This window comes from Solenopsis invicta, chromosome 13 (assembly GCF_016802725.1).
Source record: "Solenopsis invicta isolate M01_SB chromosome 13, UNIL_Sinv_3.0, whole genome shotgun sequence".
NCBI classification, from domain to species: Eukaryota; Metazoa; Arthropoda; class Insecta; order Hymenoptera; family Formicidae; genus Solenopsis; species Solenopsis invicta.
In genome coordinates, this window is record NC_052676.1 from 11,181,432 (window position 1) to 11,207,406 (window position 25,975).

Sequence of the window (25,975 nt, forward strand, 5' to 3'; positions counted from 1 at the left end):
AGGATTTGAATACATTTCTCAAGATTTTTCTTATGATGTATAGGATGTGATAGCAGTAATGCGCGGTCGATTAAGTTATAAATTACTCCTATTTTTTAGCAAAGCGGGTGATTTGAAAAGAAAGAGAGTGTACGTCCTGAAAAAGTATTCTTTTGGAACCAGTCGATTATGATGCGATTGTTTTGAACTTGTAATAGTAGGTCTAAAAAACTGAGAGAGCGGTTAGTTTCTTTTTCACATGTAAATTTTATGCGATCATGTAGTTTGTTAAAAGTTTCAAGAATTTTTTCTATATTTGTGTCTGGAGCGAAAAGGAAAATGTCATCGATGTATCTAAAGTAGATGGAGATGTTTAAATCAAATGAGTCTATTAAATTGTCCTTCAAATTTTGCATGACTATATCAGCAATAATTGGAGACAATGGTGAGCCCATCGGAATGCCAAACAGTTGTTTGTAATTCTTTCCATCAAATGTGAAGAAAGTCGATGTAAGTATGAATTTCAGTGCTTCGATAAATTCTTCTTTAAGAATATTTGTACATCGAGCAATAAAATTCCATCTGCTCGTAACACCTTTGATGGCTAATTCGATGGGAATGTTAGTAAATAATGATGTAACATCAAGAGAAAAAAGAGCCTCGGAGTCTTTGATGTGTTTGTCACTTAAAATTTTATATAAGCTAAAACTCTTGTTGACGTGACTTTTGGGTTTAGGTATACTGTTCGAAATTATATTTTGTAGGTAGGAAGCGAGTGAGTATAACGCGGTGTTAATTGAGGAAACAATGATTCTGAATGGAGGGGGGAATTGGTATATAGCATCATAATCGACTAGTTCCAAAAGAATACTTTCTCAGGACGTACACTCTCTTTCTTTTCAAATCACCCGCTTTGCTAAAAAATAGGAGTAATTTATAACACAATCGACCGTGCATTACTTCTATCACATCCTATACATCATAAGAAAAATCTTGAGAAATGTATTCAAATCCTAACTGACAACGGATACCCTCTTGATACCATCTTCATCGAAATTAACCGGAGAATCAAAAAATTGATCAACAATGGGATACATAACGTAAGTAATGAAATGGATGACAATCCCAATGATGATAAAAACACAACTATTTCTCGTCTAATTTTTCCTTACATACCTTACATACTATTACACTACAGATGCGATAACTAATGAACTAGGTTATAATCATTCGATAGGTTACCGCTCAACAAATTAAACAACATTGTAAAAGTTCATAGAGATAATATCCCGCTTACTAAAAACAACAACATAGTTTATAAAATATCTTGTAAAAATTGCGACGCCACATATGTCGGTCAGTCTAAGAGACAATTAAAAACACCTATAAAAGAACATCGGAAGAATATCAATTTAGACCCCGACAAACATTCTGTAGTTTCCGAACACATAATTGCATGTAATCACACTTTCGACTGGGAACACGTAAGGATTTTAGACAGAGAAACTAATCATCACAAACGATTGTCTCCGAGATGATACATGTAAAAGAACAAAGGAATAGCATTAACTTAATGAAAGATACTGAATTTCTAGATAAATCTTATTCTAACGTTCTCGCAAAATTTACACAATAAGAATAATAACCTCTCAACACCACAACAATTTATTCGAAAGTCACATACACACTTCAATACATTTACAAGATTTTGAAACCAATACTTAAACTCATTTCTGCTATATCTCTCCTCGGAGATGGTTCGTTTGTCATGTGCTCCGTGAATTTGAAAAACTTTGACCATGGATAAGACATTTTATTATATACACACATATGTCACGTAAGTTCTTACTTTTTTTTTCTCTGATCGGATCACGTTTTTTTCTTTAAGTTTTTTTATTAAATAAATCTATGTTGATTAGGATAACGATACATATAATTTATCCGTCTTTACGAAGCTCTCGTTTTCATCCAATTATTAGAGATGACATTATACGGACGACATCACATCCAACGTTCCAACTATTGCGTTCTCATTCGCACCGCAAACGTTAATTATGTAAATAATTTTATGTTGATAAGGGGCAAGTTAGCCCGAAACGTCCAGCGTTTTTCATTTATGTAAATGTCTAATTATAGAATTTTATTGACATCTTATCTATTCTCATTCTTATTGGACCTTTTAATGATTAATAAACTCTTTCGTGTTTCAATCCAGGATCCAAAATTGACTTAAAAATGAATGAAAAAAGAAACAAGTGCAAAAAAGGCAGTATAAAAAAGCTTGGAAGAAAGTACCCTGGGCAGAAGATAAAATAACAATTAAATCAAATATATTTGCATAATTCGGTATTTCGGTTAATCAAAAACATATTTGATGTGTCTTATTAAATAATTAAATAAATAATATTTATTTATTTATTTATTCACTTATTTAATAAGACATTTCAAACAAGTTACATATATAAATTTTTAATATATATTTTTATGTTTTGTATATAAATATATATATTTACTTATTTATATTTTGTTAAAACTAATTTGATCGTTTTTCCTTTTTGTGAGCATTTACTAGCTTCTTTAAATAATAAAAATAAATTTTATTTTATTTAAAATTTCTAGGTTGGCTGTGTTAAGTTCCTGACAGCGTTCAATCTAACGGTGTAAATACTGTTTATTGCAAAGTTTGTAAAAAGACTCTTCGTGCTCATGCCACGGATTTGCAAAAACATACCCAAACAGCCCATCATCAGGAGAGAATAAACTGTTTGGAGAAACAACAGAAAATTACATTTCTTTGCAATTATAAGAATAAAAAGAAAGAAAAAGTAAGAGATTTATATCTTGCTGTCTACATAGCATATCATTTCAGCTTAAGAAATATCGATCACCTCAGTGATATGTTAAATTCTTTTAAAGTTAAAGATTTTACATCAGAATTGCATCGAACAAAATGCGCCAATTTAATTAAGTATGTAATTGTCCCAAATGTCTTAATTGATCTTGTTAAAGATGTTGGCAATATGCCATATTCTTTAATCGTTGATGAATCCACCGACGTAACAGTGTTTAAATATTTATGTATATGCATCAAATATTTTAGTGACAGTAAAAATAAAATTGTTACTAATTATTTAGGAATTATAAAGCAGATACAGAAACTTTACACAGAGTTATTGTCGACTTTTGTAATAAGATAAATTTAAATTTGAACAGTATCATTGGTTTAGGGACAGACGGCGGCTCCAATTTGTGTGGATGCAATCATTCTTTATACACGATTTTTAAGTCATCTGTTTCCAAACTACAACTTGTCAAATGCATTTTCCATGCACTTAACAACGCCGAATCACACACAGCTATGGAATTACCAGCAAATATTAAATATTTTTATAATGAAATTTATAATTGGTTTTCTGTAAGCGCAGTCAGAAGATCCATGTATAAACTTACGTGGAATATGATTAATGGTGAAAATTCGAGCAAACAATTCCATCACTTTGTACAACAATCAACAACAAGATGGCTAGTGAGATGTAATGTTGTCAAAGTCATTTTGGAACATTGGTTCAAATTGAAAACGTATTTTACTAACGTCGTAAAAAAAGAAAAATGCTATAAAACGCGTATTTTGAACCAAATGTTGAACGATGAAAGTAATTATTTATATTTAACCCTTAAATACGTAAATGGGTCTGAGAAACCCCATACAAAGTTTTAAACGCTTGCTATGTGAAGACGGAATAAGATAGGAGGTTTGAACCAATACGTAAAAGATGTTTGAAATTTTCTCTTTTGATTGATATGGTTGATCAACTTTTTTGGTCAACTAGAATTCGAACGGCACGGCAGCAAAGTTTTGTTAAGGTCAATGCGACCCATATAGTGTGTAAGTGAAACTTTTCTTGTGAGTATTTTACATAAAAAAATTGGACAAAATACGTTTGAACAGGTCGGTTTGCGGATGTTACTCGCATATACTCTGTCTAAAATTAGAATACTATAAAAAGGGAGTTTTTCCAAAATATATCACGAAACACTTTAATTTTCAATTTTAGATTTACAATTTAATCAAAAATACCTCATATTCGCCTTGTTACATAAGTACATTTTTTAATAGAAATGACAATGATATAATTTTTTTTTGAAAGTATGAATTTTTAGCTTTAAAACAGCATATTGTAAAGTTTTTTAAAGTTTTTTAAAATTTTTTAAAGTTTTTTGCTGCAAAGATATGATTTTTTTTTTAAGTGGATTTTTAGATGCCCAAAAATACCTCATATTCTCCATGTTACATAATTATATTTTTTTAAAGAAATAACTTTGCCAAATTTTATTTTGAAATAGTGATTCTTTAGCTTTAAAACGCCGTATTTGAAAGTCCTTAAACGTTTTTTGTTGCGAAGATATGATTTTTTAAAGGAAAGGTAAATTTTTGACTAATTCTTATTTTTGCTTAATGGTTTTTCTTTTATAACTTCACAATAAATTATTTTCTGGCAATGCCGATTCTGCAGTCACACTTCTGAGATTTGGAACTTTCGTTTAAAAAAAAAATTGTAGAAAAATATTGATTTTAATCAAAGTTATAGCTTCTCAAAGTTGAAAAAGTTTCCCAGACCCAAAAATGTGTTTCCGTCATTTACAGGATCGGTGTGTTTAAGGGTTAAAAATAATTAAACCAATTCTTCATGAATTGAATATTGTTAATTTGTTCTTTCAAAAAGAAAACATTGACTTAGGCGGAGTATACAATGATTTGAAAGATCTGATTATTTTATCAGGTAGAAAAATTTTAAAACCCATTTTTATATCAAATAATTTTAAGGAACTTCAAAAAGTGTAACGCGTGAAATAACGACAATGGTATGATGTGATCTGGTACAATATACTTTATTTAATACAGGCGGATACATTATACGTTTCGTGTAACAACGGTTTTTCAGCGAGAGTTTCTCGGTGAGTACAAGTCGAGCGGGGTGCCGAAGCGGAAGACAACGACAGCACCGCGCGGTGGCTAACCAAAATATTAATTGCAGATCTCTGATATATCGATCGCTTTTCTAACAACACTCCCACCTTGAGTTACGCTAGAAATTCAAACCGTAAAGTAAAAAATAAAAAGCAACTTGGGGAAGCTAAATGAACTTTAAGTTACCAAACAAAAATAAAAAAATCTAAAAGCCGAGTCTATCTAGGGGCTTTACACATCTACCGCTTTTAGTCCGAACTCCCTTTAGGATATCCAGCACAGGAAACGTCTCGTCTTCTTTTAGTTACATTCTCAGCTCGCTCCGATATTTTCGTAGTTGCTGGAAGTATCTCTAATGGATACCATCGTTGTACAGGTCTCATCAGTTCTCCTGTTGCAATTTTGACCTTGACCACTCGTACGACGTCATCTCTGCTTGGGAATACTTTCGTCACCCTTGCTAGTGGCCAGTCTAGTCGTTTCAAATGCCCTAAGAGGACGATGTCTCCTTCTTTTACTGTAGTGTTGTTACTTTTAATTCGGCGAGACAACTGCCCAAGTATTCAGAACGAAAGCGTTTGCGTAGTTTGTCCCGCAAGCTTTGTCGATACTTCATCCGTTTGTTTAAATTGACATCCATTTTGTCTAAATCTGGTACTCCAATTTGAGAATTTTTTTGTAAAAACATCGATGGTGACAAAGGCTTTGATTGTGTTGGATTATTTGCCAAATATCCTAGTGGACATGAGTTGATAATGGCTTCGCAATCACACAAAATTGTACTCATCTCTTCATATGATAAGCAGGCTCTCTTTAGTGTTCTTTTAAGTAAGTCTTTTGTAATTCTGACTAAGCGCTCCCACCATCCTCCCCACCAGGGAGATTCAGGAAGATTCAGACGCCAGTCTATTTTGTGTGACGTGTTAAATTGTTTGATTTTGTTCCAATCAATTTTGCGGAGTAGATTACAAGTTCCCACAAAATTCGTTCCATTATCTGTAAAGATTAAAAATAATCTCTCTATAAACTGCGCACGTAAACAAATAAATCCACACTTTCTGCGATTTTCTTAAGAATAAGGGACCCATATAACTATTCCAACAACTTCAAATATGTTAGCGTCTCTTACTCGTTCGTTTGGTAGGTCTCCGGAAATAGCTTCTATTCTTTGAATTTTATGACGTTTGTAGGTAATACCATTGTTTATTACTTCGTAAATTTTTAACGTGTTCAATCTTGGCTTGCTTATTCCGTTAAAAAATTCTTGCTGGCTCAATTTTAACACCACAAACTCTGCAGTAGTAAACTCCTTAGTAGTCAATTCATCTGAAGTTCTCTTTGCTTGAGGTGTATGACAACTATTAATAAAACGAAAAATCCATGCTATTGTTCGAATTATTTTCAAATACTTGGACTGCCTCTTCATGTACCAGTCCTCTTCTTGTTGTAAAACGAGCATACATATATTTTTTATCACATTGTTTAATAAGATCTCCTCTTCTTTGTTAATTGCTGATTTCTTCACTTCTTTATTAATCTCTGCTTCATCTCCAACACTGTCGTCTGAAGGCCATTGTTTCTTGGATAATTTAAGCCACTGAGGGCCCTCCCACCAATGCGATTCTATTAGATGTTTGGCTTTGCATCCTCGCGACGGGAGATCCGCTGGATTCAGATTTCCCGGGATATGAAACCATTGTTCTGGGTCTGATAACTTGGGTATTGCTTTGACTCGATTAGATATAAAAACATTCCACGGCTTATCTCTTTTTATCCACGCTAGGACTGTTGTGGAATCCGACCAGATTGTGACATCTGTTTCTTTCACATCCATAGAATCTTTGATAGAATGCCACAGTTTAACCAATGGTTGCAGCAAGCAATTCCAACCGAGGAATCGTCGTTTTTCCTGTAGGTGCAACTCTCGACTTGGCTCCTGTAAACTGTACATACACGTCTTCCGTTCCTTCCGTACGGGCGAATAAAACAGCTGCATAAGCCTCTTGACTTGCATCAACAAATATATGGAAGGATAAATTTTTAGTCTCATCGTCTTGTCTGAAGGCCCATCGTGGGATTCGCAACTCTTTCAACCAAAAAGCTGTTGTTGCCATTCGCTGAAATCATTGTTGATATTCTCTGGTACTTCAAAGTCCCAATCAATTTTATGCGACTAGAGTTCTTGTAAGAGCAATTTTAGTTTTAGAAATACTGGAAACGCTATGCTAATAGGATCAAATACTCGTTGTGCAGCTGAAAGTATCGCTCTTTTTGTGATCTTTGGAGTGATTTGTAATTCTAGTAATGATGGAGCTAAACTTAAGGTATCCTCTTCTTTGTTCCACTTTAATCCAAGTACAGATGTCGATATTTCCGCTTCTTTTTGTCCAGTGTGTTTCCAGCCTCAAAGATTAAATTTTCTTTTCGTCATAACTTGTACAGCTCTTTCTTTAAATAAGAGTAATTCCTTCTCCAATTTAACATTAGTCACACAATTATCGACGTAAAAGGATTTTTGTAAGTGCTGAATAACTTTTCTTTCTTCTTCTGTTGTAGTTTTTTGTAATGTCCGCTCTAAGTGATACTCGATGGTTCCTCCTAATAAAAATGGGCTACTGGATACGCCGAAAACTACTCTTCGATATCTATATACTTCTATTTCTTCTGGGCACGTCTCTTTCCATCAGAGAAAGCGCAAGACATCTCTATCTTCAGGCGAAATGCTGATTTGCAAGAAGGCTTTACAAATGTCCGAAACCACTCCTAGCTTATGTCGTCTAACACGCAACAATATATTAGGAATTAATTCGATTAAATTAGAACCAATCTTTAAACACATGTTAAGTGACAGTCCTTCGTTATCAGCAGCTGAAGCGTCAAATACTGGCCTTATTCTTGTGGTGCTACCTTCTTTAAGTACTTGTCTATGTGGAAGATAATAACCGTTATGCTTTACTTCATTGGCTGGTATTTTTTCAATAATACCTTCAGCTAACCATTCGTTGAATACCTTTTGATAGTGATCGTAAAGACTCTGTGTACAAAGTTTTTTAGACATAGATTCTAGCCGTCGTTTTACTGCATCATGATTGTTTGCCAATGGCGGATGATCCTCCGTCCAAGGAAGTGACACTTCGTAACGTTCTTCTTCATTTAGCTTGACAGTTTGTCGAAAATGTTCTTTTACTTTCTCTTGATGTGCCTCCTTAGTTTTCTTCATAATTAGATCCATAATGCCTAACGAATCTAATTTCCATAGGTCGGCAATATCCGTTTCTAAGGTAAACATAGAGACAACCATAAGCGTAGAATCTTCTCTTTGTGTAGTTTGAACATTCGTTTTTCTCATTAACGTCCAACCGAGTAAGGTTTCAATGGCGACGGTCCCGCACATGAGTTCTTTCTTCTTGCCGGTTATTAATTTTCCTGCAATATCTGATTCCATCAAAATAACTATCGGTTCATTGTTATTAATGTCAGTAAGTTTTATCCCCTCTCGTTGTAATTCTTGAAGCCAGGGTCCTTTACTTACAGATAGAATATTTTAACATATAATATCTTGATTGAGAGCTACAAAGTTACAGGAGTATGAATTCTCTAGACTTTGTACGGAAATTTTGTATCCCGTATGTAGCTGTGGTTTGGATTTCAAGCCGCCAAACAACATATGAACAACTTGCTGTTCACGTACAACCTCGTAACCTAATTCTATGGCATGCTGCTCCAATATGTATGACCGATGCGAGCCTGTCGATAACAGCTCGAACCACTTGTTCTTTTCCTTGATTAATTAATTTGACTTGCAGTGTTTGTAAAAATACTTCACAAGATAATGAGATACTAGTGAGGTTAGGCTGCTCTTGTATTTTAACTAGCTTTTTTACTGACTAATTTCTTGGGATACATTTGATGTTACGTTGCGACACATAATTAATACGTGTTTTTTGCCGCACCATTCGAATTTTTCCTTGTAACGGCAGAATTTATAACTATGACCCGTTTTCAGACAGTGATAACAAGCGTTTTTTTTTTTTACTGTTTGTGATTTCTCCTTGTAATAATGTGATTTCTCCTCACTGTCGTGATTCTGACTGCAGAATATACAGGAATATTTATCCTCCTTTGTAGAAAGAAGTCCAGCAGCTGTTACAATTTCCTTGGATTCGGCCTTATTCTTCTTCTTATATTTATCGTGACTAACCGATTGCTCATCTATGAGACTAAATTCGTCCACTGCCATGGCAATTCCTTCCTCACTCAATACTTCAGCTTGTAGGAAGATCATCAGCTCATCCAATCGTTGTTTCGATGTAGTGGACTCAATTGCCTTAGGATTTATCTGCTACACACGTAGGAGATCTTCCAGCAACGACGACTCGACTAATGAATACAACATTGCTGCGCACATATCCGTTGTAACTCCTAGTGATTCTAAGGCACATTGAGTTTCTAATCTGTCATAAATTTTAGATAAAGACTGGCTACTTATCTTTGTTTTACTCAGCACTAGTTTGAGCATTTCCCGGACGTAGACCTCGACAAGTGGATCCTCTTGAAGTGTTTGGTCAAATTAAGAATTACCTAGCTGCATTTCAAGTAATAATCGATACAATCCTTTGACTCTTTGAGACTGTATAGTCAAAGGTACCAAGACCATGTTGAGATTATTATTATTTGATCCATTTATGTTGTACAAACAAAAATATAAAAATGCTTCGTTGTTGTTCTGTGGAAATGTGCAATAATAAAAACATGAAATACAATTCTGCAGGAACTGCTTCAACAAAATCTAAAACTGTGTTATTTTACAGGTAAGTTAGATTTTATGAGATGTGAACCTCATATTTCAAACACTTTCTTTTTTTTATGTTCAAGTAATAATAATTTAAAAAATTATTTATTATTAGTTACATTTATTACTAGCATGTTTCTTTTTACACATATTTTATTTTATTGTATTATTTACTATGTACATACTTTATTTTATTATTAATTGACGATTATTAAATTAAAAAATTTTTTTCGAATTAATTTTAAATCAATTTGTATTTTTCACAGATTACATTTAATTACTCGTACAACTTTTTATCTCGTATTATTACATAATTTCCCATACAGCACATGATATCATTCGAATGTTCTGTACTCGTACTGTAGATGATACGTACCGTATATAATATATCTGGAACATTTCTATAACATCTCTAGCAGTACATTATTTTTTGTAAATTCTCAGGATGTACTTGTAATATCTCACAGTAGTACATTATTTTTCGTAAATTCTCAGGATGTACTAGTAATATCTCACAGTAGTATATTATTTTCCGTCCATTCTTGTCTACTACTCAGAATATATACATTAATATACGGATCAGTATAGTCCGGCGCGGCGTGTTGCTTTCACGGACGACGTCGAATCGCGGCTAAGTCCGAAGGCGGCGTGTTGATGCGCGCGCATAGGCGAGCCGAAGTCCGCCCCGATGAGAGTCGAGCGGGCACGAAGCGCACGAAGCCACGAACAAGTCGGACTAGGGACCCTCAAGAGAGGGATCGGACAATCCGCCGCCATTATAGGGATACAGGCAGTGTATTTAACTAACGCGGCAGTATTTAAATGCATTTGTATTACATTAAAATTCCTATTCCCTTTCTAATTCCGACAACTATATCTTTTTCGTAAAGAAATAAAATTATTTACCATTAATATTGCGATTCTGCTTCATTAATATTTTTAAAAACATGTTTCGTTCATCTTTCTAGAATTCCAATGGACTAACCTTTCGGTTAGCTCTAACCGTGATTGGCCGAAAGAGGCCCTAACAGGAAGTCTCCTTCTAATGGCGGCAGCCAATCCGCATCCTGCACTGCGTTGTCCGATCCCTCTCTTGAGGGTCCCTAAGTCGGACGTCGGCGGTCGGACATCTTGTGTGGAGTTATACAAAAAAGAAAAAGAATCTTGTGGAGTTGTCGAAGTTGTTAGTGTACGTGCACGCAAGCGAGGACAAGAAACATTTGTAAAGAACGGAAAATATTGGTAAGTTTATTATCATAATTCGTAAATAGTGAATCGAGCGAGAATCGGCACAAATTAATGTCACTGTTGTTAATATATATTTTTCAGAGTCGACAACCGGCGTTGCAAATTTATGAATTATCCAAATTTTAACACGTAACCTCGTGGCGTTACGGAAAAAAATGTACCCAAAATCGAAAACATTACCCAAGTAAGTACATCACAGTCAACTCTCTAAATCTGAATCAGTGAATATTATAGTCACTGATTATCCAGTGGCATACTTTGCACTGATAAATCAGTGATTTTTGTAACCTAAAAGTCAATGAAAAGTTACTGGTAATCATTGAAAAGTTTTTATTGATCAGTGTATTAATAAATACATTCTTAAATCGTAATAAATACGCAATTGTCATTAATAAATACACGATAAATTTATTGATTTTTTCAGTTTAAATAATCACTGATTGTCACTGATTATCCAATGGCATTGATTTAGCATACTTTGCACTGATTGGCAGTGATATCCACTGATTCAGATTTAGAGAGAAAATGACATCATGTTGACAAAAAAATGACGTAATATTGGGTCAATATGACGTCAAAATGATATCATTTTGACTGCACTGTGTAATTTGGGTAAAAAATGTTACTAATATAATGAAATTTTACATACAAGTAGATCATCAACAAACAAAAATATAACATTTGAAACAATTTACAAACATTTTTTTCTACATTTCTTTGGAAAAGAAATAGTAGTAACAGTTATTTAGGTTGTACAATCAGTCGTGTGTCATATGTCACGTTCTGTCGAAATTAAGTTAATTCGTTCGTTTTGGGGTCAAAACATTTAAGTTATTTACCCGGGATTTGGACCAGGTTGTGCGATTAATCCAGTCCAAAGAGATAACGAATTTTATATGTTTTATAACGAGGGTCATATTTGTTTATTAAATTAAAATTTGGAAAATCGTTCCGACATTCGATTTCGACATACGACTGATCGTAGAATCAGCCTTACAGTTACTGAATCTATGTCTTTTACGTTCTATTAGATTTGCTATTTGTATACATTTTTTTGTCTTTGTATCCCTGGAGAATTAATATCAATGTTTTAAATATTTTTTGCATACTTTTGATTGGGACAGTGCCTTCAGAACATCCTTAAAAAAACATTTTTAAAATATTACATTTGTATATATTTTTTAATTTTAATACTTTTATCGTTATTTAAAATAACAATGCATAATTTTAATAGAATTTATACTAATTAATAATATATTATGTACAATATAATATGAAAATTATAAAACAGTATAATAATATCAACTAAAAATAAGATATAAAACTCTGAAAGTATTAATACTCTCCCTCTGTCTCCGTCTTCAAATAATGATTAATATAACATTATTTAACAGATAATGAAACGAAATTTGCCCAGAAAAGACATTGCATGTGTATCAAAAAGTCGCTTGCGTCAATTAGCTGCACAAGAATCAGAACTTATATATGATAGTTTCTTCAATACAACTGTATCATCACATAGTGATAATGATGAAAAATCAAAATATTTAAATAATGATTCTAGAATATATTCACATATGATACATAAACGTACATTAACGCATGCAATTGAAAATGGCACTATTAATGAACAAAATGAGAATAATACAAATACAAGAGATACAAATACAAGAGATAGCGATTTTAAAGATATCCTTGCTGTCTGGGCTACAGAGCATCAAGCATCACAGCTCACATACTGCTCTGAGAGCATTACTTCAAATATTAAAACAACACTCTTGTTTTTCAAAATTGTCGACAGATGCACGATCACTTTTAAGAACACCGAGAGAACAAGAGATACGCACAGTAACTCCGGGAATATATCACCATTTTGGATTACTTAAATCTGTATTAAATATATTGACATCCGCAAAGGATAATATTGATTGTGTGAAAATAACTATCAATGTTGATGGATTACCACTGTCGAAATCGTCATCACAACAGTTCTGGCCCATATTAGGTTCAGTTCTTCCATATGATAATGTATTTGTAATTGGACTTTATTATGGATATGAAAAACCGACAAATGCCAATGATTTTTTGAAGCAATTTGTTGACGAGGCTAAAGATATGTGCGAAAACGGTATTACCATTAATGGTCGTAATATAAATTGCAGGCTTGAGGCTTTAATTTGTGATACTCCAGCGAAAGCATTTGTTATGTGTGTAAAAGGACATTCCGGTTATTCCAGCTGTACTAAGTGTCAAACAGAAGGAGAATATGTAGGAAACCGAATATGTTTCCCACAAATCAATGCACCACCTAGAACAGATAACAATTTCATTCGAAAGACTGACGATAATTATCACAAGCCAGATATCACCTGCAGTTTGTTAGAAATACCACATTTTAAGCCTGTTATTAATATTCCGTTAGATCCTATGCACTTGGTGTTCTTAGGTATTATGCGCAAAATAATATATTTATGGCTTTCTGGGAAATTGGATTATCGGCTACAAAATAGAGCTGTTGAAGAAATTTCTACACGTTTAACAACACTGTTGAAGCCTGCAATACCTGTAGAATTTGCAAGAAAGCCACGAGCACTGAATTGTGTGAAATTATGGAAAGCTACAGAATATCGACTGATATTATACACGGGTCCACTGGCTTTTAAATCGATATTAAAGAAAAACGTATATATCAATTTTATGACGCTACATGTGGTTATTCGCATTCTTTGTTCACCAGATTTAAATCAATACATAAATTATGCGCAAGATTTGATATTTTCTTTATTGAAACATTTAAGAAACTATATGGTACTGAGAATATCTCACATAATATTCACAGTTTTGTGCATCTTGTTGATGACGTTAAAAGATTTGGACCGCTTGACAACTTTACTGCATTTAAATTTGAAAATGATATGAAAACATTGAAGAAATATATTAGGAAAACAGAAAGACCTTTACAACAAGTTGTGCGGAGATATTTTGAAGAAGAAATAAACTCGGATTTATCACTATCAACTTCTCTTTCATCACGTTCTGCTTTGGTACACCCAAATTTAACAAATTTGCATTATGATGGTCCACTTGTTTCCAATTGTAACAATCCACAATATAAAATAGTGAAGTATAACGGAATTACATTGAAAGCTGGGACACTCGCGGATAGTTGTTGCGGCTTAAATTGTGGTGCCATTGTATGTATAGAAAATATAGCACACTGTTCAAAGCGAAATGTTCCAGTCATTATAGGTCGCGAATTTTTAGAAAGAAACGACTTATATAATATTCCTTGTCCATCATCATTACTTGAAATTTATAGTGTGCACTCATGCTCAGAATTGAAATCGTGGCCATTAAAAAATGTTGTTAGAAAATATGTGAAGTTGCCATATGAAAATGACAAATATGCAGTTTTTCCATTGATACATAGCAAAATGTAATATGTATTGAGACAGAATCGCTGGCACGTTGAAGATGTACGCAGTCGTTGAATTTGAAGATGGACTCTCAGTAGTTCCATACAAATGGTTGACTCAAGATCTGAAGGAAGGTTTTTGGCCTATTTACACTAGTACTGCTAGATACGACAAAGCAGTTAAACGTATGGAGGAGCCGGAATCTACATGGTCAAAATGTTCTATTCGAAAAATATATGGGACATATAGTAAGTAATATTATATTTGTTTCTGAAATATATGTGTATTATTATTTGTTTTACACATGCAATATTAATGTTTGTTGATGTCTATTAATAATTATAGGACAATGGTACATGTTTTTATTCCCATTACGTTATTTTGTTGCAGTGACTTATGACGTGGCAAGACAAAAGTGTAAACGAGCCGAAGAAGAGTCTGATCTTACATCAAATACCGAGAAAGATGAATCTCGCAAGAGAACAAGAAAAAATAGAGCTAAAAAAGATATGAACTTCTCAGCGAGCAGCAATGAACTGTCAGATGACACTAGTATATTAGACAGTATGCCAAAAGTACCAAAATTTTTAAACAAAGTTACACATTTGAAAAATACCGGAAATGCACAAAAAAGTAAGAACTTTATAAAGCACTAGTTTAAACGGAAAAATATACTCCCCGAATTTCCTGTTTCTAAGTTTAGGGGTTTGCGTTGGGCGTTTATGAGTCAGTCGGGACATTTGCTTTTATATATATATATATATATATATATATATACATATATATATATATATATATATATATATATATATACATATATAAATGAGAAGTCAGGGCAGTAAGGGTCAAGACGCCGATCCTGGGGCGTAAATTCAATAGAATTTATTATTTCTCTTCACATTCCAAACAGTATTCGTACGTTTCGGCTCAGCTATGAGCCATCTTCAGCCGTTGCAATAATTAGAGCGTTCTCACTTCCCTATGGCGAGACCGATTGATATGGATCTTTTAGTCTGTGTTTTTAACTGTTGAATTATGAAACTCGCCATAGGAAAGTGAGAACGCTCTAATTATTGCAACGGTTGAAGATGGCTCAAAGCTGAGCCGAAACGTACGAATACTGTTTGGAATGTGAAGAGAAATAATAAATTCTATTGAATTTATTCCCCAGGATCGGCGTCTTGACCCTTACTGCCCTGACGTCTCATTTATTGAACTTTTGAAGGTCCTTATCTATGATTTAATTATACATATATAGATATATATATTAATACACTAAAAAATAATAGAATAATGTTTCAGTAACGTATTGTTGTATGATTTTCAGGTTTTGATGACAGATCATATAAGAGACAGAGTACAAAGACAATGAAAAATACTGCATCAAACAATCAGTCCAATGTAGGAAAGAACGATTTTCGTAAGTATAATTTTTGTTGAAATGAGATTTACACAAAAAATTTATAAGTGGCTATCTTGGGTTTATAACTGAGTATATCTATATTTTGGATATCTATGGCTACGTTCAGCGGAAAAGCAGCTCAGTGAGCACTCAGTGAGCTGCTTTTTTCGCTGAATACAGCCTATCTATCTGAAAACTGTATAAATAATATATACAGCGGTTACATTGTTTCATTACTTTCAGATCCATCACCAGTTGTTAGTTCTGGTTACATTAGACCCGGTGGGTCTAGGAATTATCAAATAGAAGAAGAAGAACAAGACGACCTAGTAAGTATTGAAAGTACTGAGCGAGATGAAGATAATGATGTTGTATTAAGTCCGAGCTTGACCTCTAATGAAGGTTAGTATACAAGTAATTTTTATTTTACTTTTTATTTTACAATTATTCATAAATTTATATATTGTACAGTAGGGAGCATTAATGAATTCCGTTCGCGGTGTAGATGAGCGCATTATTTCTACCTTCCAGCCAATTGCGAGCCTAGAAGTAGTGCACTCATCTACAACGAAAGGGAACCCATTATTGTTCCCCATTGTACGTAACGTTATTCTGTGCAATTTATTTTGCAACAATTTTTTGTGATATCTTTTTTAACTGACTGAAAACAACCTTTAGTTCAAAATGTTGTCAATATAATGGCAAAATCATTTATTATAAGTTTTATCATAAATTTCCTGTTCTACCTAGGGGTAGATTGTGTGCTTAAAAACTTGTTGAAAATTACAAAAGTGAGGGAATATACTAGAATATTAACAATTTCATTTTTTAACACCTGATGAATTTGGTCACTTTTGTAATTTTTACTAAGTTTTGAAGTACAATCGATCCTCTGGAATGCAAATAAAATTTATTCTTATTTATATGCAAACATTTTAATTTTATTGTAGATAATTTTATGCTATTCGGATTTGAATGTTAAGGCTTTGTTTCATCCATGTTATTGCTTTTTTGAAATTTATATTCGTAATGTTAACTTATCTGTGAAATTGTTGTACCGTATGTAATGTATTTTGTCTTCATTTTATTCTCATTTAATATAATTTAATTTTAATCGTGCATTTATATTCCTGTACAGGCTGACTGTCATCTTGACGTCAAACAGATGTCAAAATGACAGTTAAAATCACCATTACGGTATGGGACGATATACAGTCATATTGCCATCATTTTAATCATTCATTTTGACATGATACTCCTCATCAATTTCATGTCACTCTGACATCATTTTGACTAGATTGTTTTCACTGGGTTTTTTCATATTTTTATTCTAGTATTTGTAGTTGTACTAAATGTGAGATCAATGTGTTAAAATTGTATTGAAATAGTAATAATATTTTATTGCATTTAGATGCACGAGATAAAAATGTTTCGAAAGATGAAGAATCATGTAATGATGACGATAATGATAATGTTAATGCTTCAGTCATGTCATTAGCAGGAATAAAGAAGACTAAAGTACTAGGACCAAATTACAATGATGGTGAACGAAGTAAGTATGCAAATAGTTTCTATTTTACTTAGGATTATTATATATATTAGAGTTATAATGTTATTAATGTATTTATTATGAAAAAATTTTGCGTTCTATTTTTTATTTGCAGTTCGATAAGCTTACATTTTTCATATTTTTAATCTTTAGAATTTTTGAAAATGTTATCTTCTTTTTATACATAAATGGAATCTGTTTCGAATGTTTTTTAGAATCAAACGATTCTACACGATATGTAATTCGAAAACTAACGAATATGGAAATGAAAATGAATGTCATGCACACGGACATAAAAAATATGAAAAAGCAGGTTGCAAAACTTTCAACTGGTACTTTCGAAACGAAAGAAAGACAAAAAATTGATATTTTGCAAGATCTGCCATTGAAGGATGAAAACGATCTTGAAGCGATGGAAACAAAATTAAAAAATAATTCATCTTATCGAAGTGAAATGGTAAGTTTGGATTTAAAATGTTATAGACTTCCATCTCTTAATACATATTATAGGCCAGTCATATTAGACATTGAACCTTCCAATTAATCTTCCCAGGTTGCAACCACCATGAATCGCTTTGATTTGAGGTGCTATAAGTGGGATTTATTTGTGTAATATGATTGATCTATTACACTTGTGTTTATTTCCATACATTCTATACTTTGTACGTTTTTTTATTGTTTTAAATATTTACAAATCTTTCAGACGACACAACTGGCATTTATATTGTGTCAAAACATGAAAACATCATGTTTGCGACTGATGAGACTAATGGTCTCTAATGACTTGGCGATAGTACAGTTGGTACGGTGCAAAAAAGAAACAAATATTTTCCAAATTAGAAATTTGCAAAATAATTACAAGTAAGTAAAATATTTAAAAACAATTTGTATTTTCTTATTAATGAATACTATAAATCCTGTAAAAGTTGAAAGATATGTTCTTAAATATTTTGTAATAATTTATTAATTTATTAATTAATATAAACGTATATTCATCAATATATTGATATATTAAAGTATGTTTTGTGTATATTAGAGATAGAGCATATAATTATTTGTAACTGAATTTAAATTATTAAAAATTTAATAATATTATACAAAAATTAAATTAGCATAGACATATTTGTTCTACTATTTAGAAATAATAAACGATAAAAATGTTCTTTTTTCAGATGTGATACGAAAATCATTTGTTGATGTGACAGACGACCAAATTTCAGCTCCGATTAAAATATGGCTAGCCCATGCCAAGGAACGCATGACGAGAAACAAAGAACAAGGACAAGAAAACGTGCCTTTGGAAAACGTGCCTTTGGAAAACGTTAGATTGTAAATCGGCAATGAATATGAATATTTATCTTTTTGCGCAAGAGTCAGATTAGTAGCAACATGTTTTCTTTCTTAAAAGTTTTATTTTTTAAATGTTGGTCTTTTTTGCAATATTGTCGAGATGCTGTAGCACCATGTTTCCTTTCTTAAAAGTTTATTTTAAATGTTGGTCTGCAATATTAGTTTTCCGTGTATAGGAATTAAGTGAAAGTGATTGATGGTATATTACCAATTGTGTATTTGTGCAATACGTACCAATAGCTCAACGAATTTTGCTTCGTTTTCTTGTTTTGTAATAACATAACAATGCACATATAAATAAATATAAATTTATAAAATATAAAAGAGTACCAATTATTTAACCCTAATCGAACGTAATAAGTGTATACCGTGCATATTCTATCCGTGGTTCTATATTGATACCTGAGATATTCTTGGTATTTACTGCGGGATATTCTCAGTAGACACCCCCGATTTGGACAGGGCGATAATAGGAATGTTCTGAGTACGTTCGCAGTAAATCGTAGTACGTATCTCGAATGTTCTGAGAATTTACGCAATCTACTGCTGCGATATCCTTCGAACATTCTCAGTATCTACTTGTGCTGTATGGGTTAGCAAAACAAGAACAAATTATTTTTTTATTTAGTAATACTTTTGAATCAGTCAATTATTTATTCGGAGTTATTCGTACCGATTGTACCGATTCTTACTTGAAATATAGCTAAATAGTTCTCAATTTGGACAATTTCCGGACTCGCTGAGATCTTAGATTCTCAAACCTCTCCTTTTATCTTATGGAAAAGTGGAGGTATTAGCAGTCCAGAGGTATATAGTCAAGTATGAAACCGCTTGTTATAAACAATGTACAAATAATGAAAAAAGGAATAACGAAATGCGAGCTTACAGTTTTATTAAAAGACTGAGTTTACAATTGATAGAAAGATTGCCAATCAACTTGAAGTTCTTTCAACAACTCATATTTTTATTACCTAAACTTTGTTTGAGCCAAACTAGACTTAAATTTAAAGACTTGCCTTTTCTCAAAAAAATGACTAAACCGAATGATCTTGGCTTACTCGAGTCCAAGTGGAATAAATTATTAAGCATTAATTAGGCTAAAATCTTTGGGGAAAATGTATTAAACGATTGCTACTCATTCTGGTCATGTGCTTATTCACTCAAAAATGCAGGCGATAAATATATTTTTAAGGAAATAGCATTATTTGCACTCGAGCTGTTATTATTACCGTCGAGCAACGCAGTTGTCGAACGCGTTTTTTTTCATAATGAATGCAATCAAAACTAAAGCACGTAATAAGATGCTAGTTGAAATGTTAGATAGCTTAATAAAAATAAAAACAAATTTCTATGCAAACAATTTCTATGTTGTACTAGTTTCATAGCGACTAAGTGGATTGATTTTAATTCGAGAATAGTTTATCCTAGCACAAGTACTGTTGATGGCGGCAATATAGAAGAGACAGAAATTGAAATATGTGATATGTTACAAGACTTAAATTTACCATGTATTAGTTTATCCGATATATAACATAACAGTTTGTGCTAATGTAATTATGCGTAGAACCACGTGAACTTTGTAAAAATCGTATTAATCATACAATGTGACATTTTATTTAGAAAAAGAATTATCAATGATACTTGTTTTTATGTAATGTTATCAAATATGTTAATTTTGTTTTAATAGATGCCAAAGGTTTGTGTTAATTTTGTTTTTAAAGATTAATGTAAAAAAGTTATTAAAAAGTTATATATTATGTAATAAAATTGTAATAAATAAAATATTGCTTAATGTCAATGTATGTTTAAATTAATAATATCATAACCTTTGTAACATTACGCCCCTCCACCGTGCCGTCACACCAGCTTTACAAACCGACCGACGTACTTGAACCGAGCACGTGCGTACAATCATGTTCATTATAGTTGCAACACTTTTTCTTTGATGGTTTTTGGAATGTAGCCTTGCTCATCGAGCGGCAAACGTAATTGGTTGGATCCATAAGTAAGAACCTATCATGTTCTCGGCTCTCGTTATAGTTGCGCGTTCAGAAACGCATCGAAGAAAAAGTGTCGCAACTATAATGAACACGACTGTACGCTCGGCAAACCGCGGCGCGACCACGTGCTACTATGCGCGACCGGTGCGCCACGCGCCGCGTTTGGTAAGCGGTCCTACTGCGGCCAGCCCGGCCGCGCGCGTTGATTGGTGCTTCCAGTCGCGCAAGACAGTATATAAGTTGGCAGTGGGAAACCGTAGCACAGTGTTCTCAGATGGGACGGGATTCTTGCGCATGCGCGAGAATGTTTACGCGAAAACATCACTTAATTTCACTATTAAAAGATTCTAAAATTGTGCAATATATTAAATTGATTAGACCACTTAACAAGGGTACTCATACTACTCATTAATACCTTTACTTAATGAAAGTAAATACTTTACTGATGCTGAATCCACCGTGCATGCGCTAAAATCCCGTCCCATCTGAGAACACTGCCGTAGCAGAGATCTCCCAGACCATCCGATCTCACCAGATCCTGTTCAGCGCCGGGCATACTCGGCGCCTCCTAGGTCGGAAATCCTCGAGCTCCTCCTCGAGTACCCGTATCCCAGCCACCATCTCAATACGATGGGGATACTCGTCGTTCCCGAGGCCGGGTATGCTCGGCCAATCCGAACCGTTCCGCCGGACGACGGGTATTCTCGTCGTCCGGCCAATCCGATCCGCTCAGCCGTGCGGTGGGCATTCTTGCCGCACAGTCTATCCGTTCCGTTTAGCCGGACGACGGGCATTCTTGTCGTCCGGCCAAGTCGACCCGTCCGTTCCGTGCGTATCCGGGCATTCTCGGGGACCGATCCCGCCGACACCGCTCCCGTGTCCGGCACACTGTACCTGACGGAGTGTTCACCCCGCGAGATGAGGCCACTCAGGCCGTCACCGTAGTCGACGCTCGCGCAGCGCAGAACCGTTCGCCGCGCCGCGAACCGTCAATACCTCGACCGCAATCGCTCGACTGCGCGGGCCAATCGCGGCCTGTTTCACGGCCCTCGGAGTTCGCCGCAGCGCGGCAACCTCGGGGCATTAACTCCGTACGCCTAGCGCGTAATCTGAATCCGTCTATCTAACCGAACAGCTCCGATTATTCACTACGCATGCATAACTCGTAAGACGAAACCCGTCCGTTTAGCTTCTTTAGTTTGTTCGAAGAGAACTTCTTGGCACTTTCTCTCGCGCCGATGCGCACCGTTTCCGTTTATATTGTTTAACCGACCGCGCCAGTCGTCTAATTCCAAAGTTCGCGCCGTTGCGCACCGTTTCCGTATCTATTGTTCAATCCAACACTTAACGATTTATGTAATTGAATTATATTAGAGATAAGTATATCTACACCGTTAGATTCTATCATTACACGCAGATCACACAGTTATTATTTTTTGTACCTAAGTTACATAGAAAGAATATATTAACATATTTATATTATTACAAACAAACCACGGAGTTATTGACTAAAACCCTGGCATCCGGCGAGCACATCCGTGCAACCGATCCCAAACTCAAACCCGAAACCGCACCGAAAAGTACCAGCGTTACATCTTATATTATTCATTTAAATAACCTGTTCTAAGGGTCATTTCGACCAACTTCGATAAACTTTAATTATTACAGTTACTTATCAAGCTAACCAACGGCAGAATTGTAACAAATTTTGCTATTGGTCAATTTTATAAGTAACTATGATTAAAATTAATCGGAATTGGTCGAAGTGGCCCTAAAGTCTAATTACGGGTGCTTTCCAGCTACGACACAAGTATCGGTGTGTAATACAGTGTCCATTAGTGTGAATAAGACAACTAAAATTTTCTCTTTTACACTAATGGACACTGTGTTACACATTGTCGACTTGTGTCGTAGGTGGAAAGCACCCTACATCAGTTACATTCATTATTATAAGTTCCTAAAATTTTGCAATTTTCTTGGCAAGAATTCACCAACATAATGGCGATTTTTAGCTACAAAAAATTTTGCAGTTAGCGATATTTGCCCAAGCTCATCTGGCAACCCTGGCGCTTACACCAATCGCTCCACGTTCCGCGATTTCCCCGACCGTACGGACCAATAGTTCGCGTAACCTACCGTAGCGTAACTTACATATTCAATCAGCATTGCATTAGTTGGGCCCGTGTTCATAGTTGTGACTTATTTTCAAGATCGTTTTAAGTATGGTCTTAAGTTGCCCTCTACATTCATAGTTATGAATCACGCAAATGTTTGAGTAAAATCTCAAGTCAAGATTTGTCCAAGACGATCTTGTTTGGAAACATTTTGTTCGGTCTCGACATGATTCATAGATAGATCTTATTCGAAATAAGAACAGACTTAAGATTATTTTATTACTCATGAATTCATAGTCGTAATAAAACATCTTGTATGACTTAAGACTATTTCATTACTCATGAATTCATAGTCGTAATAAAACATCTTGTATGACGTATATACAACCGAATAAGACGATCTTCGCCAAGTCGTGGTCGAAGTGGACTTAAGCAAAGCTGTAGAGTATTATTCTAACCTTAAATTAATGTTTGCCGGAGTTGAAATACTTGAGACTCGACTGTGAATACCGACCTTAGTTTCATCGCGAATTATTCTGTGTCCGCCATTAAGCATGTTATTTTTCGTTTAATTAGATATCGTTTCCAATCACTTCAATCGTGCGCCAGTATTACTCCCATTAGTCTAATCACGAGTTCTTATTTTCCGTTTATCTTGTTTACACGGTATTATATTATGAGTAACTTATTGGCGAGACATTATTCTGTTTAACCGCGAGTCATTAGTTTTCCGCTTATAATCAGATCTTTCGTTATTGTTTAGACATCTGCGAGCTGCTCTCTTTCTATTAACGTATTGAACTTTTTTTATCCGTAACAAGAATTACGCTTGATTATTTTATTGTTTTGTTAAGGCAATGCTGGAGATACCAAATAAACACTATTATTTTTAATTTCAGTAAACTTTTTATTGATTTCACAGAGTGATAAATTCTTTTCCAGAATTAAAGTATTGACAAAAATACAATACGTTGGCTACAATTTGACACAAAAAACGGAAAAAAATTGCAAAACAATGTGCTTCTGTGGTAGTCTCGTGACAATATATGTTGCGTAAAAATTGCGTAAAAAGTTTTAGACACTGTACCTACAAAATAATCATCCAACGTATTGTGAATTACACGTAAGATTGTTAGTGTGCTTTCAAAACAATCCGAGAAGTTTTAATATAAAAGATATTTCCAATCAAAAATATCATGTTTACGTGTGCGTACAGAATCGGTGAGAGAATCGGTAAAGAGTGAGACTGAGCACTAGTTTAGTTCCTTGATGTTGCGACAACAGCGCTGTGCAGTGAAAGATATCGGCTACGGTCCACTTGACGCTACAAATGCTTCTAAATATTTTTCGATTAGTCAATTTGTAAAATTCATTGTTCCGATTGGTTAATCAAACGCTTCGAAGCATTTGTAGCGTCAAGTGGACCGCAGCCATCGTTGAATCATAGTAACGATCTCATTTATCGACCTACTCAAACCCATAACTAGTTTCTTATGTGCACTGGGCAATGTTTTATTTTTGATTCTACTTTTTTGAGAGAGGACATAATAATAAAATAAATACGGTACAATCGTTTTGTATGCACAAGGAAGTCTTGTTATTGCTTGAATCTGTTATAACGAGATTGCCAGAATATTACTATTAATTAATTATTTAAAAATTAATAATTACATTTATTATATATATATATATATATGTCCAGGGGCAGTTTCCGGGACAAAAAATAAAATTGCGTGAAAATATTTTTAAAGTATTTTTCTTACTGTAATATATCTCTTGTATAATTAGAACAAATGTATTCACATTTATTCTCGAGAAAAAACTGAATTTGGCAGTTTCCAGGACAATTTACAGATTGGCAGTTTCTGGGACATTGTTGATTCCAGGACACTTTACAGATTGGTAGTTTCCGGGACATTGGTAGTTTCCAGAACACTTTAGAGATTGGTAGTTTCCGGGACATAGGTAGTTTCCAGGACATTTTACAGATTGATAGTTTCCGGGATATTGACAGCTACCGAAACATTGGTAATTCCAGGGCATAGTTCAAAATGGGTTTAATAAGTACTTTTTATAAAGCGGGAACGCGCTAAACAAGTACTTTTTATAAAGATTTGAAGTAAATATAATACGTAGACGCAGCACTGTAATGAATCAGTATGACGGATATCTTAAGATCTAATTCGCTAACTTCAACGCTTAATAACTTTCTTCGTAGAGCTAACCGCCACGTTTTTCTTGCAGATTCTTTCATTTTGTGTGAAAACGCATCAAATAAGTACTTTTTTTTTATCAAGATTTAAGGTAAGGATGTAATTCTAAATAATTACCGAAATATTAATCAGTGTACTGTCAGATGATATAAACTACTATCTTCATGTTCAATTTACTGCTTAGTTTTGAAATTAGATATATATGGAGCTTTTTTAAACGCAATGTTTATGAAAAGTAATTTTCATTGCAGATAAAATATTTTTTTAAATTTACGTCCTGGAACATGCCATACAATTTGTATGAAGTTTTTTCATATATGGCATGTTTCAGTACATGCGTGGATTTTTTAAAAAATGCGACATATTTCTGTTCGTATTAAAAATTTTTATTATTTCATAAACAATGTGATGTTTAAAAATCTGAGCACATAACTAAATTAATTTAGTAAATAACTAAATCAGGAAAAAGATAATAAATATAGAACGACTTAAAGTATACTTCTTCTAAAAAGTATACTTTTAGTTATATACTAAATTAATTTAATTAGCAGTTATGCGCTAAGATTTTAAAACATATTGTTTATAAAATAATAAAAATTTTCAATACAAATAGAAATATGTCGCATTTTTAAAAAAATCTATGCATGTCCTGGAACATTCCATACATGAAAAAATTTCATACGAATTGTATGGCATGTTCCAGGACGTAAACTAAAAATGTGATGTTTTATTTGCAATGAAATTTACTTTTCATAAACATTGCGTTCAAAAAGTTTCATATATATCTAATTTCAAAACTAAGCAGTAAATTGAACATAGAGCTACAAGTTTATATAATTTGACGGTGCATTAATTAATATTTCTATGGTAATTGTATAGAATAGCGTCCTCGCCTCAAATATTGATAAAAAAGGTATTTATTCAACGCGTTTTCACACAAAAT

The 25,975-nt window shown here is 33.7% G+C and overlaps 1 protein-coding gene and 1 long non-coding RNA gene across 2 annotated transcripts; both read left to right on the forward strand.

The window, feature by feature from the left end:
• The first annotated feature begins 14,387 nt into the window (after window positions 1-14,387).
• Window positions 14,388-17,917, forward strand: LOC120359418. The gene is made up of 6 exons (XM_039456811.1): window positions 14,388-14,652; window positions 14,795-15,037; window positions 15,732-15,824; window positions 16,050-16,208; window positions 17,218-17,358; window positions 17,571-17,917. The coding sequence occupies exons 1-6, from the start codon at window positions 14,463-14,465 to the stop codon at window positions 17,897-17,899; spliced, it is 1,155 nt and encodes a 384-aa protein (XP_039312745.1). The 5' UTR covers window positions 14,388-14,462; the 3' UTR covers window positions 17,900-17,917.
• A 210-nt stretch (window positions 17,918-18,127) lies between these two features.
• LOC120359419 lies at window positions 18,128-18,635 on the forward strand. The gene is made up of 2 exons (XR_005576178.1): window positions 18,128-18,216; window positions 18,528-18,635. It is a non-coding gene; the product is annotated as an uncharacterized LOC120359419 (long non-coding RNA).
• The last annotated feature ends 7,340 nt before the right edge of the window (window positions 18,636-25,975 follow it).

What these genes read in the sequence shown, in the direction of transcription:
- LOC120359418 (XM_039456811.1), top strand. Translation starts at nt 14,463, where the DNA reads ATGTACGCAGTCGTTGAATTTGAAGATGGACTCTCAGTAGTTCCATAC. An exon ending in TGTAGGAAAGAACGATTTTC is followed by an intron (nt 15,825 to 16,049) that starts GTAAGTATAATT and finishes CATTACTTTCAG; the next exon opens with ATCCATCACCAGTTGTTAGT. An exon ending in TTACAATGATGGTGAACGAA is followed by an intron (nt 17,359 to 17,570) that starts GTAAGTATGCAA and finishes AATGTTTTTTAG; the next exon opens with AATCAAACGATTCTACACGA.